The 19,903-nt window shown below is 41.6% G+C and overlaps 1 protein-coding gene across 1 annotated transcript in view; it reads right to left on the reverse strand.

The window, feature by feature from the left end:
• The window catches only part of otud7b (OTU deubiquitinase 7B), a 34,519-nt gene extending 14,663 nt beyond the window's left edge, over positions 1-19,856 (reverse strand). The window contains exons 1-3 of the mRNA XM_035163531.2: positions 19,663-19,856; positions 1,181-1,416; positions 440-610 (exon numbers count right to left, since the gene is read on the reverse strand). Coding sequence (XP_035019422.1) covers positions 440-610; positions 1,181-1,265 — 256 coding nt within the window. The 5' untranslated portion in view covers positions 1,266-1,416; positions 19,663-19,856. The remainder of the gene's footprint in view (positions 1-439; positions 611-1,180; positions 1,417-19,662) is intronic.
• Positions 19,857-19,903: the final 47 nt, after the last annotated feature.

A 19,903-nucleotide genomic window follows, 5' to 3' on the forward strand; every position in this document is an offset into this window, starting at 1 on the left:
ACAAATATCTCAGGATGAAAAAGAGCTGCCATACACGTACAAGACGCAGATGAGGAAGTAAAATTTGGCAAACTAGATTTGAGAGCATTTGCTGATAAGAGGTCTGTGCTGGTGTCAAACAAAAACTGCTTATCTGCACTGAAATTTATATTTCATGCCCTGTCTCCTGCACGCCTGTATGTTCTGGAAATGTTCCTCTTGCTGTGAATGTGTTGGAACCGGACACTCTCCTGCATTCTTCATGTGTGAAAGACAAACTCCAGAAAACCCAATTTTCCACAGTTTACGTCTGAAAACAGCTTTAGGAGACAGAAGAAAAGAGGTAATTTTACATTGGTTACCTGACAATGGTCGAAATCAATATCTTCGCTTACTGAGTCACAGAGTACATCTCCATGTTAAACTCTGTTAAACATGTTAAACTCTGTTGTGGCCTCACCTTGCACCACCTCGTCCTGTCGGTGGAGGATGGGCCGTCCTACCCTCGCCATCTCTTTTTCCAGAGGCAGATACGTTCTATCCTCTGCGAAAGAATACGTCAGGTTCCCAGCATGCACCTGTCGAAGCTGCTCGAAGTCACTGAGTGCAGCAGTGAAATCCCAGTTCTTGCCTACGGAGAGAGAGGGGGGGGTTGAGCAAACAGGTCCAGTGTGACAACCTAAATCTTGTTTCCATTCCATCCTTAATGAGTTTAAAAATTCACCACAAGCTGATGCAACCATAGGCTGCCTTATCTTATGTAAAGGTCACCAGCACATTCCTTTGCTTGGATAAATATGAGAATTTGAAGCACGTCTCTGCTGTTCACTGTCTTGCGTTGAATTTTTAACCCATATTCTTATCTGCAACTTGTGTTGCTGCTAGGCAACAGGAGCACATTGACTCCAGCTATACCTTCTTTCTGTTAGAGTATGATAACCTAATCAACAGTGACAAGGCAGCAGCACTGTCTGATACAGGGACCACAACCCCCCCATACCCTCCCCCCGATTTTACATTTTTCCCACTTGCTCGGATAAAGAACGATTTAATGTTTATCTCTTCAAGTTCTCCAAGTTTGTGATGTTGTTGTTGTGAGAAATTATTGTGTAACATGAGCGCTGGACAATAAAGTAGAGTATTTTATTCAGGGGGTCTCAGAAAGGCCAGTGGCTTAATAATAAAATACTCTGCAACTCACCCTCTAGCAAATCTCTGGCCAATCCCGGTTCAGCTCCAGTGGAACGGACAAAGTCGGATAGGACTGCGTCCATATCCACGGTCATGTGATCATGAATTCACAAGTTGGAGGGTTGCTTCCGGGCAGAAAAAGAAAAAAACAAACAAAACGAGGACACTGCTCTCCCCCTAAAAGGGCACCAGGGGAGAGGGTGGGGGGGAGGGATCCTCTGCCTCGAGCTGCTCTACCAGCCACACCTGAAACGAGAGGACAGACAGAGGAAGATTAACAACTCGGGTATTAACTCATCAGAAGTTCAACATTGTCCAGAAAGATTAGCAAAAGCTTACATGGGATTGAATGAAGTTTCACTGCTTGAATGTGTGCAACAGTGACTGAGAAGCAAATTGATATAATGACCCTGTTTAATCCCTTTTCAAACACGGCCCAGTTGCTTTTGAACTTGACACCTTTGCAGTCACTTGACCCACCCATGACGACGGCCGAGGCAAACAAAGTGTTTCACAAAAGCCCATATTTGCATTGAAACAGAATAAAAGTCAAATGACAACATATCATGAGGGCAATTTCGCTGTGTGGTTTCAGATAAGATCCTGTTTTTACAGACACTTCTTGATTAAATTGTTGTGAATTCAGAATAAAAAAACACTCAATAACTATAGCGGAGACTATGACTTTTAAATTGTGAATGTGAAGTATTCAGCACACAGCCTAAATAAACTCTGCTTTCCCTCCAAACCAATTAGAGACAATCAGATACTGAAATAGCAGAGGAAACAGTACGTCTTAAAGAAGTCCCTCTGAAAACAATTAGCATCAGTTGGGCACCAAAAATCAATCCAGAAACATTATTATGAGTGAGAGAGAGAGAAAAGGGCGTCAGTATCAATCGGGCCGTTGACACAAAGGATGTAGACGGCGATCAATACCAGACAAAAGGACTGAATCGAAGTAGCACTGGCTCAAAAGACGTACTTTGGGGAACTAAAGCTAAAAGCCCTTATTTTACCAGGAAAGATGTTGAGAGCGAACACTCACATCAGCGGTTCTCTGAACCACATCTCGACGGTTACAAGCCCTGTTCTGTAATATCTGTCCAGCTCGAGCACTTTGCTGTAAGTTAGTATACTACAAAGTAGAACCTGACTGATGTGGGTTTCTGATGCCGCTATCAGGGAGTAAAGTCATAAAAACAAAATGGCAATGATTCCTAAGATGATGTTGTCAAACTCACAGAAATTTAGTTGAGGCTTGATACTTAAGCATAAACTTAATAGACACAACAAATACAACTAAATATATGGAACTTGAAAATAATATAGACAGAAAACAGAATCCAATACGCAGAACTTAAACATAAATCTTTTTGCATTGTTTATACTGTAGAATTAAACAGATACTGATATGTCTGCTCATATCAGCAAACTGATGTACTGGTTGGGCTCTACTGTAAATTTTGTGTTTCAGACATTTTAAAAATGTGGCGCTGATCAATGCAGGTTAGGAAGCAAAACAAATATTTCATCTTAGACCTGCAACACTGAAAGCAAATCTCAGCTACCCACCGTATGCTAATCATACTCCAAGTCGTATGCATGATTATTAATCACGAGCATTAGTCTTAGGAATAGAGTACTTCCTTTCCGCATATGATTTAAATATCTACCATGTAGTACACAAAGATAATTACACTGTTCTGTGCATATTTATAACACCGCTGTGCACGACTGTAAAACTATCCTGTCACTATGCTTCCTTGAAGTTCACAAACTGCCTAATCTAGTTTTGACTGACCTTTGATTTGTATTTCTTTTAAATCTACCTACAGTCATCTATTCCCATCCGTCCCCTGGCTCATCCACCATCCAATGTTCCTGCCTCATCTCTGACTCAGTGAACTCTATTCCACTGTGGCTGATGAGTCACGAGTTTACTCTTCTTACACCTCTCTCTCTCTCCATCGTTCCCTCGCTTCACGCTCTCTCCCTGCCTCCCTCAGATTCTCCATCATTATTAAAAGCCGGGCAGGCAGGCAGGCACGCAGAGGAGGAACAGACTTCAGCACAAAAGGCCTTTCTCAGCCAGCGGAGTATTTCCAGAGCCTTCTCTGCAAAGTCAGGCATTCAGCAGTCTCCCCCTGCAGGGTCTCTGCGTTTTCTTGCGGTCTTTCAATTCTGTTGCGTTCAGGTCCACTGATCACAACATGCGCACAAGTTAAGAGATGTGAGACAGGGGCCGATCAATCATTTAAAACCACAGGGTATCTAAACAGACTCCGGCTGTATTCGGACTGAAACAATTGTGGGTTTCACTGGGTTCTGACCGACAATAATACTCCAACAAACAAAGAAACAAAGAACAAAGAAAACACAGGGGCTGTGATGGAGTGAGTGTGTTGCTATATGGGCATTAACTTGTGACACCAGACTCATATGAAGTGATGCCTCCATGAAAGAATATGACAGTAAGTTTCCAGAGCTGTTGACTCAGTTCTGTTTCCATCATGGACAAAAAATACAACAAAAAAAAAAAGAACAAAGAAAGAAAAACATCAGAGTCTGAAGTTTTAAAATGACTTAAAAAAAATCGTAATCAAAACAAAAGTCTTATTATTGATGTTTTTTAATAGGCTAGCAGAAATATCAATGCATTCCAACCTGCATTTATAATATTCGGGGTTCAGCCCGATCTCCACTGATTCTGATAACTTAAGCCGCTGCCCTGGACCTTAAAAGGTACTATGTATAGCCTTTAATTTGTTTACTTTACTGCAACCCTTAAAGCCCATTCAATGGCTGAGTGAATAATCCCTGTGGTTTGTCTGCAAATACAAGCATATCAACTGACAACAAGGCACTGACAGCCAGGAAACAACCCACAACAGTGAAAGGGTGATAAACGTGAAGGGCCGTGGACAGAATGTACCAACACAGATCAACAAAGGGCCGGCTGTTGTCACCGTGGGCCTGAAACATCAGCCATTCCTGTGAGCCCACTACGACCAAGTTGATGTAATGTCACGTGGGCCTTCTTCAGAAAAAAAAAAAGAGTCTGTAATCTTACATACTGAGTCCCACAAGGCCTCTGGTGTTACAACGCAATATCATCTTTTTAAATTGTTTTGATAAATCTGTATTCATTAGAATCATTCATTCATTTTTTTTACAGTTCAACCATGAACTTATATAGATAAATAACTCTAAATTAATATAAACAAAAAGACAAGACAAGTACAACCAAATACATACAACTTGATTTAAGAAAATTGTCCATTTTTTTATTATTTGCATATAAATATCTTTTCTGAATCGCTTATTCGTTAAGCAAATTTTTCATAGTTTTCATATCAGCAAATGCAAACGCAGAGACTGATAAACATGTGGAAGGCTCGCATCAGCTGATTTAATCAACAAAACAATATGTCAATAAGATTTCAGGATGCATAATGTAAACAAAATGTCTTCTTTTTATTTAATTATTGGATGTGACTTAAGAGTATATTAGACAGTCACATTTGCCTATACAAGTCAAGTATTAACAATGTAACTTGATTACTTCTTACACTATGATGCCTTTTAACATTTGTGCAACATAAATAAGACATAAGACAGATTATTGCACAACTAGTATCTTGCAATAGCTGATGTGACACAACATACAGATGTTAAGATTTATGACATCAAAGTTGAGGGAAGCTGTGAGTTTAAATTCATCAAATGAGATAAGTTGTCGTGATGCAATTCGACTATATAGCTAAAAAGTCTGATATTGCACCTCATGATTTACCATTGTTTTCAGTGGTTAGAGTTAAGTTTTTCTTTTTAAAAAAGTGGGGACAAGAGAGTAAAGCTGAAGTTCACTTCTAATGTCAGTCAAGACTGTCAAATAGCAACGATGCACTGCGATCACATTAAAAAAACGTTTAAAATGACATGTCTTCCCGTCAAAATGTTATTTAATGGCCAAAAATGTCTCAACTTGGCAGCCGGCAAAGACCAACATCCATACAATAGAGACCCTGTGGATCACTGGCTAACGCTAACAGCGCGGCTGCCAACGTGGGGCAGTCAGTGATTTGTGTCTGGGATGGCTGAGCTTTTGTCTGGCAGGAGGGCTTACGTAACAGAAGCTGCTGACAACACGTGGGTGCTGAGCTGAGGGCCGGGAGAATGGCTTGGATCACCGACGGACAGGGAGGTCGGCGCAGCCCACTGTGTCGGCCCCTGCACCACCGACAGGGTCAACGCACTGCCGGCATCACGGACACCGATCGTTTTGGTAGCCTTCAGATTATTTATGGAGTAAATAGTTTCATACTGATCTTATGGAATATGTGCGACCACATTCGTGACATTACTCTAGCCACTGGGTTTCCACTGTTGACCTATGAGCAGCTGAACTGGAGGAGCTTAAGAGGCCTGATCATCCTGACAGCAGTGGGAGTACGGGGAGTTATTTATCCAGCTCTTAGCTTGAGGGGTTCAAGAAGCCTGCATCTCTAAAGCTGAGCACAGAATAAATGACTCTGTTAAACTGGCAATTTCCTTTTTGGATGCAGGAAATTATATGACGACACTGATCAGTTAAGGGGAAAATAACACACCGGCTAAATGGTATCTTTCTTAGGATCTTCTAAAGATCCAGACATTTGATTCACTGCACACTTTGACAGACTTTTCCTTTTTTTTTTTTAAGCAAAACACATGAAAATGTCAATCAATGCTCTTGCGCCCTGTCGACAATAATATGGATATTTGACAAAACAAACCTTTTCCCTGGCGCTTGAGGCTCTTCATCCACATTTTTAAAAATGCCTTCCAAAGTGCACATTTTCAAAAACTCTCAAAACTCTGTGTATCAGTGTGTACATGTAAATAGTGGTTATATACTGGTTTCCATAAGTTTGTTTAGCACTGCGAGGTCTAATTAAATTTCCAGCGAAATTAAGCATTACTGCACCACATTACCGGTGTTCACAGGCGTCTGCCAGGCCCGATAGTAATTGGACCACAGTGTTCTTCTCTGGTATTTGACGGATCTTTGATGTAGACTTTATCCCCCCCGTAATGGCCCGGGATGCATGTTTATAGTGTTTGTCGTCTTTTGTGTTCTCACTTGAATGGAGATATTCTGTAAAATGGATGGAGATTTTTAAATGAGTTTAAAAACGGAGAAAAAAGTATCAGTTAAAAAAATGTATCTTCAGTAGTGTAGACGAGGCATTAATACAGAACAATCTATTTGTCTAGGTCTACAAGTATTGAATCCATAGAGCAGCTTAAAATAACAAACCAAACATTTTGTACTAGGCCTCGAGTCCACTGTGCAAAAGGTGCCGTGTACTCTGAATGCTTCATCATGCTTCACTGCATAGGTTACTTATGCAAGGTCACTCAATATGGCACGACCTGAATTATGAAAACACCATGAAGTACATATTGTACGAGGAGAATCTGTGGAAACTGACCTTTTAATAACAACCGGAAAGATTGGAACGTAATCGAAACATTTTAAAGAATGTATGCAATTTGTTTGTCTATATAGATTGTAAGGACGTTAACATGCATTGGTAAAAGAGTGAGTTACAGAAGGCATACAGACGAACGGATGAATGAAAGGACAGACGGACGAAAGGACAGACAGACAGACAGACAGACAGACAGACAGACAGACAGAGTGTGTCTCAGGCCGCTATTTTCTGTCTGAACCAGTCAAGCCCAAACCAAATGGACATTTTGTACTTTGAGTCTGAACCCAACCCAAGAAGGGTACGTGCAGTCTAAAAAATCTGATAGATAGCCCCGCCAACGAGCACCAACCCAACCTGAATATAATTTCTACATTTTTGTCTCAACCCCACTGACCATCAGGTAAACAGTACACCCTCTAACAGAAAGAGAGAGACAAAGTTCACTGTGTTGACAATCAGTGTGGGTGCGTTTCCACTTTGAGTAATGCAGTTTATCCACACGCTTGTAAAGGTCTCTGTGAAAAGGAGATTCAGGGTCATGGACTAGAACCTGTTTAAAAGAGGAAGATTTGAGGTTTCATGTTTTACTTACTGATGTTACATTCATTATGTGAAATATGAGGAATGTTGCTGCACAAGCTGGGGTCAAAGAACAAGCACGGAAAACTACACCTGAATAGATACTTAGCAATGACCCAGAATGGTTTTATTATCTCATCAGCCTGTGGTCTGTTAACTCAAGAGGATGACTGAGTTGCTTGGTTTAGTGGTCAAGACAGGACCAATGACCCGTCTACAAATGTGTCCGTTCCGTTTTATTTTAATCACATCAATCTTTCCTGTGATCTCAGTGAATGGAACACGCCCTCTCCGCCTGGCGAGACCATATGAGTAAGCAAAGAGGGGAAGGCAACGTGGCTGGTGGGAGCTGGAGCAGGATTGGAACTGTGACTTCAGTGCTCCATCTCCAGTCCACAGTGACGATGGGACACAATACAAAACCTTTCAGTATTTGGACACAGCGGCGAGCTACGACAGCTTGAGCCAGACCAACAAACCAGGCAGATACCATAATTCATGGATTATATCGATGTATATGGAGGCTACGTTGGTACTGCATGTTTGGTGCATACAGTACCAAAGTAGATATAAGTTAGAAACAGTGTTTTCAGTGTTTTATTCAGTGTAAATTAATGTGGGTTTTGGATTATAGGTTGGTTAAATGTAGAGAAAAATAATATAGAAACTATAGAGAAATAAAATCCTCTGAAGTCCCGAGATGGTTACTCCATATCTTTTGCTAGTTGCAATTTTTCGTGCATGTTGTAATAACTTGATTTTCCACAAAATAGACATTTAACACATAACAAAGTCATAACTGAACAACTCACAACTCATGGACATGTTAACTGGAAAAAGGCGTACATGCAAAAATCATTCTTTGCATGTAAAAATGTATCAAGATTAATCTGAATTTTTGTGTACAGCACCACTAAATGATTTATCAAGAAACTAATTTGTAGATTAGTCGATCAAGTAAAGTTACAGCTCAACAAGTCAAGAAACAAGTCAAATGGATGCCTATCAAGACTGTTTACAGCCAGTATATTATCAGATGATTCAAATAAATCTGTATCAGCCTCAAAGATCCAGTATTAATCAAGCTATACTGACAGCTGGTAAAGGGGAGGTTGGAAAGACAATGTAGGGGAACCATACTTGTCCACACGAGTGATGCACCTAAATCTCAGTCTGATATTGCCAGAGTTGTCAGTCTTAGTAAGTGCTCTAAATGTCTGTGATAGGCGTAGCTTACTGTCCTTAAAACCACAGACACAGGCCAAAAACTGTGTGGGAGTTAGCAGAGCATAAGCTTCCTTGTTAATCTATTTCTCAGTGAGTTAAAGGCCTGTGTTTGGTTTTTCTTTCAGAAACAGGGCTGGGCTTACTGTGAACAATTCACTCCAGTAAACACTATTCCACTGAAATAAACCAGAGAAGGAAGAAAAACAAAGGTGTGGTGAGATGACTGCCCTTCAGCTGTCTTTATCTGTGGAGTGTTGTAATCTGGTTACTGACTGAGCCCAGTCAGCCTACACTGACTCATTATATAACATGAGAGCTACAGCTGGGAAAGAAGCTGATCGCTGCTTGGCTAAGGAGCGGAGGAAGCCCGATGCACATTTCTTCATATAGGGCTGAACATTCAATAAATAGTATACTGTTGATGAAAATATGGCCAAACAAGTCCAAATCCCAGCAGCAAGTAAAATATGCTATAACATACCATTATAAATGAAGCATTGTGGTGTGTTAGAGATGCTCCAGCTCAAAATACACATACTCCAGATGTAAGGGATGCTTGTTTGGTAAAGACCCCGGCACTAGAGTTGTGCTGGGGTTGATATTACATCGTAAACCAGATTGATTTTATGTGAACCAACTCAGCCCATGTTTCTGACTGTGGTTGTGGTTAAATAAAAAGTAGCTCACATCAGCAACCTGTGCCCACAGCGTTACAGCACTAAATCCAAGTTGTCTTGCATTAGCAATGCAATATAATGTGATTAGCATAATATTATGAACATTTTGTGAACACATGAATATTTATGAACACACACTGAAACACTAGTGTCTGAAAAGCCGTGAGCTATTTACTGCCAACCCAAGAGCGGCAACATGGAGGAGATCAAATCCAAGTGGCAAGGGGGACGGATCAGCTTAGAGGAGAATCACAAGCAAAAAGTGGACAGGAGCTGGTAGGCAGAGTACGAGTGGGGCTTCCTATCACTTGCTACAGGTCTGCTACTAGTTATCAAAAGGCTAATCAAAAGCAATGTGGTGATATTTACAAAGAGTATTTACAAGATGGTTTAATCTACACTCATATTCACTGGAGAGAACAGCTGGACCATAAGGGATCGGACAGAGATCAAGAAGTGATTCCACAGAAGCTGTGATGCCGTGGCACCAGGACTCTGGGAGACAGGAACAGGGTTATGGTGGTAAAGTCCCTACTCAGTCTCAGTATATCGTTACTACTGGGCCATTCTTTACTGATAATATTGCAGTTGTGTTCACAAACATTGTAATTACATCCAAGACAGCACACAATAAAAGAAAGTGCAATATCATAGCCAATTCTGTAATTTTCTGCAACATCAGGTTTCTTCAAGGGCAACTGGATGCATTATATGAATAGACGCATGACTTTCCAACGGCTTGAATAATGCCAACGATTACATATATTGCATCCTACATATCCCCTTAGGCTAATCTAAGGCTGTGGCCCTTCCTCAATGTCAAAATAAACGAATTTATAAAATCACTTGTCAACTAATAAAGACAACACTGCAGACAACACTAAACTCTGTATTATGCTTAGCGTGTTGTCACTATGCATTACTTCCTGTTCTCCTGCTGCCTCACCAATTCTCCCTTGACCACTACAGGGGGAGGGGACTGATAATTTCAGTCGCTATTGGTTTACATCTCAGAAATCAATACAGTGAATTACTGTGGGGCCATTTCCCTGGACAAAAGCAACTATGCTAGAAAGCTGGTCATTGGAGAAGAATCAATGAGACCCACTGAACTGCAGCAAAGCAGAATGTCCACACAGCTGTTGACATGTTAATTATAGGAACTAGTGAACCGCTTCAAGTCCATTAGCTTAAAAAAATGCTTCTTCATGCAAGTCCAAGAAAGCTTTTGTCTTAAGTGGAGCACAGAGTCCTGGTGTACCTGCAGTGAGGAGCAGCCAGAGTGCCTCGGCCTACATTGTAAGTTTCAATACCATAGACTGTATATAAAGATGGGTGAGACATCTCCACTTCCTCCCACTGTGCAGAAATGAAGCCAAAATAACCTGGATACCATCGCTGCGTTTTGTGGATCCGCACAAAAATTGAATTGGCTCTTCCCTGACCTAAAATGACAGAATCCATCTTTGAGTATTGACCTATTAACAAGTGGGAACAAACAATTCAAAAAGATAAATGATACACCTCCCTACAAGGAAACATCATGTTTCAGAAAAGTCCTTAAACAAGTAAATGTTATTGCAATAAGAAGCACAAGCACACTCTGACCGCCAGCTGTGGGCATCTGTGTGTGTGTGTGTGTGTGCACTGCGTAAGACAACACCAGCCTGAATGCACACATAGCTGATGTCAGAGATTCCACACCATGCCTGCCCTCTCGGAGGCCATGCCACTGGAGCTGGTCGAGTCCAAAAGCTGTCCAGTCATCACACAAAAATCTGCCAAGTCTAAACTTCCCTCCCGCGGCCTCCCTATCCTGCTTGCTGGCGCAGAAACATCCAAACCTGATCCTTGTGAACTCAGCAGCCAGCCCCCTTTTCTCTGCGAGAGCTCGAGGCAAAGTAAAGAGAGGACAACACGATCTACTTACAGATAATGAATTTGACCTCAGTTTAAGTGTTTGGAGCATGTAAATAGTGAACAGATGTGTCAACCTCAGGATGCAGTAGTTCTGAACTTATTGTTTGAGCTACTGCAACCGAATAAAGTTATTCTGATTATAGCTTTCAGAATCCATGCAACGTGAGAAATAACAAAATGTTACGTGAGTGGTTTGTTATTAGTCTTGTTTGGAAGCAAACTGATGATATCAGCTGATATGAGATTAACATAGACATACCGGTATAGCTATTCGTGTTTACCGATATGAAAACTTTTAATTTACAGAAAACCAATGCAGAGATGTATATTTATGCTTCTATTTAATTTTTAAAAAACAATGTTAATTTGATTAATTCAAATGTATTTGTGAAAGTTATTTATGACTGTTAAATATCACATTTCTGTCACAAGGGTTTGAAAACAACATCTAAGGAATCATGGCAAATATCGCCACCCCCCAAATCCATATCGGTTGGGCTCCAGTCTTCATTCTAAGCTGGCTGCTCTGATCCTTGCGTGTACAACTGCAGTGTGCACAACCAAAGAACCAACATATAAAGAGAATCTGCACCTAATCTCTGAGTTGCCAGAATTAGAGCAACCTCCTGTTTCGGATAGTCTAAAAATAATCTACTATAATCACAGTTCAAACATAGAAACTCTGCACTGTGCAGAGTTCAAAAACAGCCGGCAACTAAACATCTGAACACATCAGGGACAAAATGCCCTGGTGAACGCCTAATGGCTCAATTAAATACAATCTACTCATCTGTTCTCTTACAGTTTGACACCAAAGCATCCGCCTAACAAGGCTTAATATTCATCAACACAAAGAGAGCTATGCCTGAGGCCAAACTGTTCTCGACGACGCCAAGCCTCACATTGTTGACTTAACCTGGACACATTGTAGCATGTAGATTTCAGCTGGTACAGACTGGATGAGTACAAAAGAAGGTTAGAAATGACTCATCATCCAATGTGCCTAATATTTAGATGGCAAGGTGTAAATCCAGTTCAGGAAAGGGGACAAACATCTTCAGAACAAACAGTGGAAAACGTAGGAGTGTTTCATAGTTGTTTCCTTCAGTCTGATGTGGACTCTTGCTGATATTCACTAGTTCAGCCAACTGAAATGGGCAGCGTTTGCGTCTGAGCGCAAGTGTTTATCAAAGTGTCTGAGAGCTGATGTCATGGTGAAGCAGAGCATGTAGCAGAGATCTCTGAACGCACTTAGTCCACTGTTGCCTAAAGTCCTGCGCCGCGTGCCACAACACAAAAGAAAATAAGCTTACTTTGTTGTTTTGTAGACAAAAAGTTTTCTGACATTTGAACTTGAGTGAAAAAAACTTTATCCTATGTCCAGGGGGTCAACTTCTCCACATGGATACAGTGGCAACAACTATTTATAAAACAGGCTTGCCCAGACGTCTTCCTCTTGAACAGGATGTCTCCTTTGAGAGCAGCTTGTGATTTATGGACCATAGTTTCTATGATTCAGCTTGAGATAGCTGTAGGTAAATAAATGATAATATATTAAAATTTAACCAGTTAACACAAGTTGTCTGATAAATGTTGCAGTATCTGTTATAGTAAAGAATACAGATCATGATTGAACAGTTAAAACAGTATTCACTAGTCACTATGGGCTCAGAGAATTTGTGGTGCTGAAATTTTACAGACCAAATTATATAATTCACCAATATTGAAAATAGAGCCCAAAAGTTAAATTGAATCAAGCTGCACGCAACTGCACACACACACTCTTGGATATCAGTGTGCCAGATTAATTTTTATATCCAAGATCCATGAATTAAAAAGATTCCTGGATCTGCCTGTTTGTCTGGATCCCAAATCTAAACTATAATGGGTTCTTTCATGACCCATATTGCATCCTTCCACCAAGTTCTGAGGAAATCAGTTGAACACCTTTTGCAGATCACCAGCCAGAAAGGGGTGAAAACACAGCCTCCCTGGTAGAAGTCAGAATCATGAGATGAAGTCTAAAATGATTTTTGAATTTGTGTAGTGAATATTGTTTAATGTAGGAGCAACACTGTGATATTATCATGACTGTAGATTTTGTAAACATTGTCCATGCACCCAAGGTCTTGTTTTATTGTCTGTCCATCCGTTTAGAAAGTTTATTATTCAGTCTATTAAAGTCGACCTCAGAGGTTCCAAGTTTGTGCCCGGGGCACACCGACCGCAGCCAGTCCCAGTAATGACCAGTCAAGGAGTACTAATTAACAGCCGCACAAAGCAAGCCGCTTCAGGGAGGGTTGTATGGGACCATAAGTGACATTCCTACATTCCTCAGAGACCACACTACATTGTGCACAGTGTCAGGATGGTGGGTTAGCCTGAAACAGCAGAAAAAACGTAATGAGGGTATCAGTGACAGCTGCAGAGCATGTAGTGAGAGGGGTCGTTCTGACAGCAGCACAGAGGTACAGCGAGGTCCCACTGTACGACGTCCAGACCACAAAACTCTGAGAATATTAGGCATTGGTTTCAGTATTCCCGACAGCAGCCAACCTAAACTCCAGACTCTGTGGGTGAGAAGTCCACATTTGGCCCCGATGGCCTCACTTGATCGATTTCTAAGCCTTAGTGAAGAAATACAAGCCTCTGTGGCCATTTGAACACTACCCACATATTTATTAGCAAAGAGTGAGGACATTTAAAAGCAAGTAACAACATTTGAAGGACGCTTTTGATTATTAAGATGATTAAAAAAAAAGAAAATGTGTTTGTAAAAGTGCAAATAATGCAGGAATCTCTCTAAACCCACACAGATCACAATGTTTCCTGTCAGATTAAAACCAGACTTTTTGGTTAAAAGCATCTAGACTGTGATTTGTGATGGACGGCAACTGACAGCTAGTTCCAGAACCACAAGATTTCAATATAAGTTTGGAAAGCCTTTTCATGCAGCTTTTTGAAAAGTCATGTTTTTCAAAAATCAAACTACTGGCAAAGGCATCTTGACCTTAATGGAACTATTCTAACGACTGTGAAAAGGCAGACTGACATAAATGAATTAGTTTAAAAACAGTGGACATTTATAAAGCTGCTAAACTTTACCTTTCACTTTGTTCTTGGGCGTATTTAAACATTAAACTGGCAACAAAGAAAGTTTCAGGATTAGCAATGATGCCAAAATACCCTGTTTGCTTAGTGTACAAACAAAGTGCTCAATATTACATAATTCACATTTGGAAAGTTACATGACTTCTGCTTTAATTTTGAATATCAACCCTTGAGAAATTAGACATTAACTTGAAATTAGGCCATGTTGTTATAGAATTTATTGATTTTGTTCAACTCATGCAAAAAAACAAGCCTTAAGAGAGAGAGAGAGAGAGAGAGAGAGAGAGAGAGAGAGAGAGAGAGAGAGAGAGAGAGCACAGCTTCTACAAGCTTTTAATATTGAAAATAAAATGGATCTATGACTTCGCTGAACGTTCAAGATCAACTCCTGATAAGTCAGCCTGAATGTGAAGCCAACTAAGCCCAGCTAAAGCCAGTGGCTAAACAAGCACCATGCTCTGCAGGCGGGCAGCACTAATGCTCATGCGAATCCCCACGTGCTGCAGGCCAGAGCCCCGTACACAGCAGGGCGACTTCACGTCACTCCCCGTGTGATGTCATCCTGGGTGACAGGCTCCTCATCAGAGCTGTGTGTGGGATTACTCCTGCTGTCCTGGATCAACAGGGCAGGGCGGGAACGACCGACGGCTTCTAGTCTGTGCAGGAAAAAATACACTTCTGTCCTCCTGTTAAAGTGGAATCTACGATTTCATTATTCACCTGCTATCATACATTGAAATAAGCATCACTTACTATAACTGATTTATCAAATCTACCAGTTATTTTTCAAATCCAACAGCTACCAATGGTTTGTCTGCAGTTTCTAATTTTATCACAAGTCAGGTCATAATAGTTTGGATTTGTTAATAAGTTAGTTATGAGAAAGACGGCACATTGATTTATGAATATGAAGCAACATGTCATAAACTAACAGAGCTCCAAAAAGACCAAATAATTTGCTTAGGAGTGAACTGTACTATATTGTTCATGATAATATCTGTAAAATGTTTATGAGATAAATAATTGTTATGTCAGGGTCAATACTATTGCAACTTTTATTTAATTTAATCAAAACTGAAGAAAATTCACATTCTTTGACCATGTATTTTGTGAAGGACTTTGTAACTTTGTTTAGATAATTGCTATATGAATAAAGTTATTGTTATATCATTATAATAAACTGAATATCTTTGGGTTTAATATACTGTAGGTGTTTTCAATTATGTAATTATATCATTTTAAAAGCTGTAAAATGAGGTAACTTTCTGAAAAGGCAGATAAGACTGAGGTTTAGGCTTGTGGACTGTATAATCATTAATTCCCCGCCCTGTACTGTATGTGGAGGAAGAAAAGGTGACGACTATAAAGTAACTGATACAGCAACTGAAACAGCAGCTCTCATTTCCATAGCGTCCCTTGTAGGAGTGGCGCCTGGTGCTGAATGGTATAACGTCTGCTCCGTTCATAGGGCTATATCTTTTCTCATATTACCGTTCCAACCAACTTTACAGCCACGTGTATTGTAGAACAACTGTGGGAAATATCTGAATCTAATCCCAAAGACATTCTGTGAGGGTCTACTCTCCACAGCGTGCTGTTCGAAGTCAAGCAGCTGCTGACACCCAGGTAGATGTCCAAGTTCACCGTCCCTCCACCCTGACACAAACAGTCCTGGGCCGTGGCTGGGTGCTGTGTCACAAGACTGGCAGGCAACCAGCCATGCTGGAGGAGGGTGGGTCTGCAAAGAGTTTTATGAGTCGCTGTCTGGACACAGTGGCCTCTCGGAGACAAGCCACCTATTGATCCCCATCTCACGGTGGCAAGGTAGTTTTTTCGCCTTCGTATCACATCTGTTCCCGTCTTTACGACCAGTTAGAGATTAGAGCACAAATGCCTGACTGTATAGATGTGTTTTTTTATTATGTCAATTTATTCATGTTGACAATTAATGAGGTGGTAAGTGCTAGTAGTACTTATTCATGCTTTCGTGCATATTCTAGGGCTAAGCAAATACACTGCAACATTAAATGGAGCATGTTCACTTCACGCAAATGTCATGTGTTTGTCCTACTAACCTGAAGAAGCACGCATCTACTTACTTATTAATCTGACCGTGTTTCAAACATCCTATGGGAATACCTCCGTGGCCAAATGAGCCCAGCTCTGAAACTGACACTGGATCCCTGAAGTACACACTCACTCACCCATTCACTCACACACACACTAACAGCTGTTTGGGGGAGCCCGGAAAGAGATGAATTTAAAATTTCATACCGTCTGTGTTGCTGAAGCAGCATGGTTACCCTATGAAACCCTATATCCACTGAGGCAGCCTAAACAGTCACAGCCGTCCAGCACAAAAATACTTAGGATCCATGTTAAAGATATTAAGGATATGAAAGATAGTTTAGATAGTAACACAAAACCTTTAAGATGAAGAAGCCATATTCCAGACTAAATATTTCCCCCTGAAATGATAAACCAACTGCAAGCTTTAGGACATTATAAACTGAGGCAGGCATTAGTTTATAGCTGCTCTGCCCTCCATTGTGTTACTGGATGACTCTGCTATGCGCCACAGCCAAGCAGTTTGCCAACAGACACATTGCCACCAGGTCTTTCAACTTTGCAACTCCAGGATGACAGATCTATGACAAACCCTTTTTCACAGGGTGTACATGTGACTTCATAGCACTGATGAGGGGTGGAACGGTACAAGTACTTTGGCAGGCGATACGAATACCATTGAAATTAGGAATCTCTACATGTAGTCAGAGTGCAAGTAGAAGTAGTTAAAACTGAAGATTCATGTCACCTTATTCATTTTAAAAAGGTAAACATTACATGTTGATAGACTGAATGGCAGCCTAATACCTTTTTGAGGACCCGGATCACAACATGAGATCAAGTTGTCTCTGTTTCAGGAGCTGCTATAAGTTCGAAGTGTTTCTTACATTTGTTTGAAATACTCTGGTGTTAAATTGTCTGTAACTTATCCGTGATGATCCCCCTCAAACACGACAACTCTTGGCATGTTTATTTACACAACGCAGAACAGCCCTGTTGAATGACAAAATAATATTGATATCAATGCCATTATTGTCTCTGTTTTTCAGCCCAATTCTATATAGATTTCTGATCACCTTGTGTGGAGGAAAAGTACGGCCTAAATTACCAGTTTATAGACATTACAACCAGCACTCTCATCATATTTCCTTGTGAAATGAGCCAAACTTTGGAGCGTTACTTCCTCTCTACATGACTGTTTCTAGTTACCAGCATCATGTCTCGGTTTGACATAACTGTCACGCAACACACAGTTGCCAGAAAAACATGCCAACATCGATAGGAGGAATTGATCGCTCGGAGGAATACAATTCTAATGGTTAAGGAAACTGGTTATCGACTCCTATCTCTACCTGTCGCTTTCTAACCACTTGCTGCCATCATTCCACGTGTTATCGTGCAGTTCCACGACATTCCACTCACCAATCAGTTAAGATAATTAAAAAAACAATGAAAACACTTGTCCTCACAGCCATATCGCATTTCATCTATATCATTATCAACCGAGACTATTGCGAAATGTCAAACCACAGATCTTCATTTGAATCAACAAACAAAAATCAAAGTGCAATAACTTGGAAAGTCAGCACGCACTTTTAAAAACAAACCTGCCTTGTTCTTTGCCATTCAAAGCTGGTGGTGAATTGATTTATCTTGTGCTGTGTAGTGCAATTACCGTTAGAACCATTCAAGCATTCACACACTGGCTTCTAATATCTGATTACTTAGAAAGGGGCTGCACCATGTTTTTGTATTTTTTTTAATGGTGGAAAAATGATTTTCATCTACTGATATTTTTTCCGCATACACCCTGCCAGTTTGGAATCTGAACTGCATTAGGAAGGATGCTACACCCTCCTCTACTTAAAATATTTGCCTGAGGTGCTCTCTGTGCTGCTGTGTGCATCAATATGTTCCTTGAAGTGTTGAGGACTCGCATAATGACGCCTGACAGTGCAACCCACACACACACACCCTCACAAGGACTACGCAGCCGGGGTACGAAGATCTGTTTCATCTTCTAGCCTAACTGCACAGTGGATCCCAGAACTGACAGGCAACTTGATATGGATTCATCATCTGGAAGGGGTACAATAACGCGTAAGCCAAGTGAGTGACGGATCAAAGTTTCAATCCATCGCTCGCATTTAGTAGCATCAGAGTGGTAGTTTGCTCCAGCTTCCCACACTTCCGCTGATCAATCAATCCCCTTTGGCAACTGTCAGGCATCACGCTGCACAGTCACTGGTATGCATGAATACAGGCAGGAGACCAGGATGCGTTACTTATCCCTACTACACAACACCAAGTTTTCTTGCAACATGAGGCTCCTACCGTCTGCTGCATGCATTTCCAACAGCGTCACAACAACATCAACCGTCCCTCCAGGCCAAACTTGAGAACTTGTATCTATGTCCTACTTTTCATGTTGACTGTCTGTCCCGGTGTTCCGGGCAAACAAAGGGGCCCACAAATACAAGACCTGAATAATTCAAGGCAAAAGTGTAAGGCTACCCCGGCCCTCTCCCACAAAACAACCCCAGTCCCGGGTTCAAAACCTGCCCCCATGGACAAGCCAGCTCAAAAGGAGTAGTCACACACGTTTGGCTGCAGGGTTCGGGCAGAAAAAGCCTTGACTCACTCCATCACTTCACGATGGCTTAATGAGACCAGTCGCTTTTGGGTTTGGAGAAGTTAGAAAACACACACACACACACACACACGAGGGACTGTGAACACTGGGCTGCTGCTTTAAGGAAAATGTTACATCACACATGCACCTTCAGTACAAACCCAGCTCTGATGATCTGGATCGTGACTGTCAAGCCCTGAGTGGCTGGTGTGAATGCAACAAAAAAGAAACTGATGGTGTTTATAGAGGGAGAGGAAGAAGAAGATGAGGACGAGGACGCATCTCTCCTTTAAATGCACAACTTTAAATGTGATTATGCCGCACAGCTGACAGCTCAAAGCTAACGTTCAGCAACCGACCTGCTCCCACACACACACACACACACACACATGCACCTCCCGAGCTGCTGGAGATGTCTTCCCCCGACATGTTCACTCCCGAACCGGCTCTTGCGGCTGCGACTATTCCCTGAAACAAAAATATCCACGATACAATACACATGCTTACATAAACGCATTCGAGGCGTAGAAACGCATGGGGCTCCGTGCACCGCTCACTCACAAGCCCAACTACTTTTATCCCCCCACAACAAGCCGCCATTCGCTCCTGCGTTTTAAACCCCCCCTTTGCATTGCATGTGTTGTGCATCCTCCTTCCGGGATAAGTGCGGTTTGGGTTTTTTCGGGTAGTCCACCGAACCGTTACTAGCAAGTGGGGCTACCTCCAGCCCAGGCTAATCAGCGATGCTAACGCTAGCTAACGCAGGGGCTAGCAGCCCCAGTATCCCTGCACCTCTTACCTTGAACGGCCGCGCAGAGGTTGTTTCCGTCGTCCCATGGAGTTTTCCGGCGAGAACCACCTCGCAAACAACGCGGAACGTCTCCCGCGGCGACAATCCCTAACTTTTTAGCATCTTCGTGCGCGGAGCCGAGCGTTAAAATCCCAAACCGGACCAGCGCCGACAAAGTAATTTCTCCTGCACTTACAACAACAACGTCAACCGATGGGTGAGATCCGGCCCCGCGAGCCGCAGCCGGGCC

Source organism: Hippoglossus stenolepis, chromosome 8 (assembly GCF_022539355.2).
Source record: "Hippoglossus stenolepis isolate QCI-W04-F060 chromosome 8, HSTE1.2, whole genome shotgun sequence".
In the NCBI taxonomy this organism is placed as follows: Eukaryota; Metazoa; Chordata; class Actinopteri; order Pleuronectiformes; family Pleuronectidae; genus Hippoglossus; species Hippoglossus stenolepis.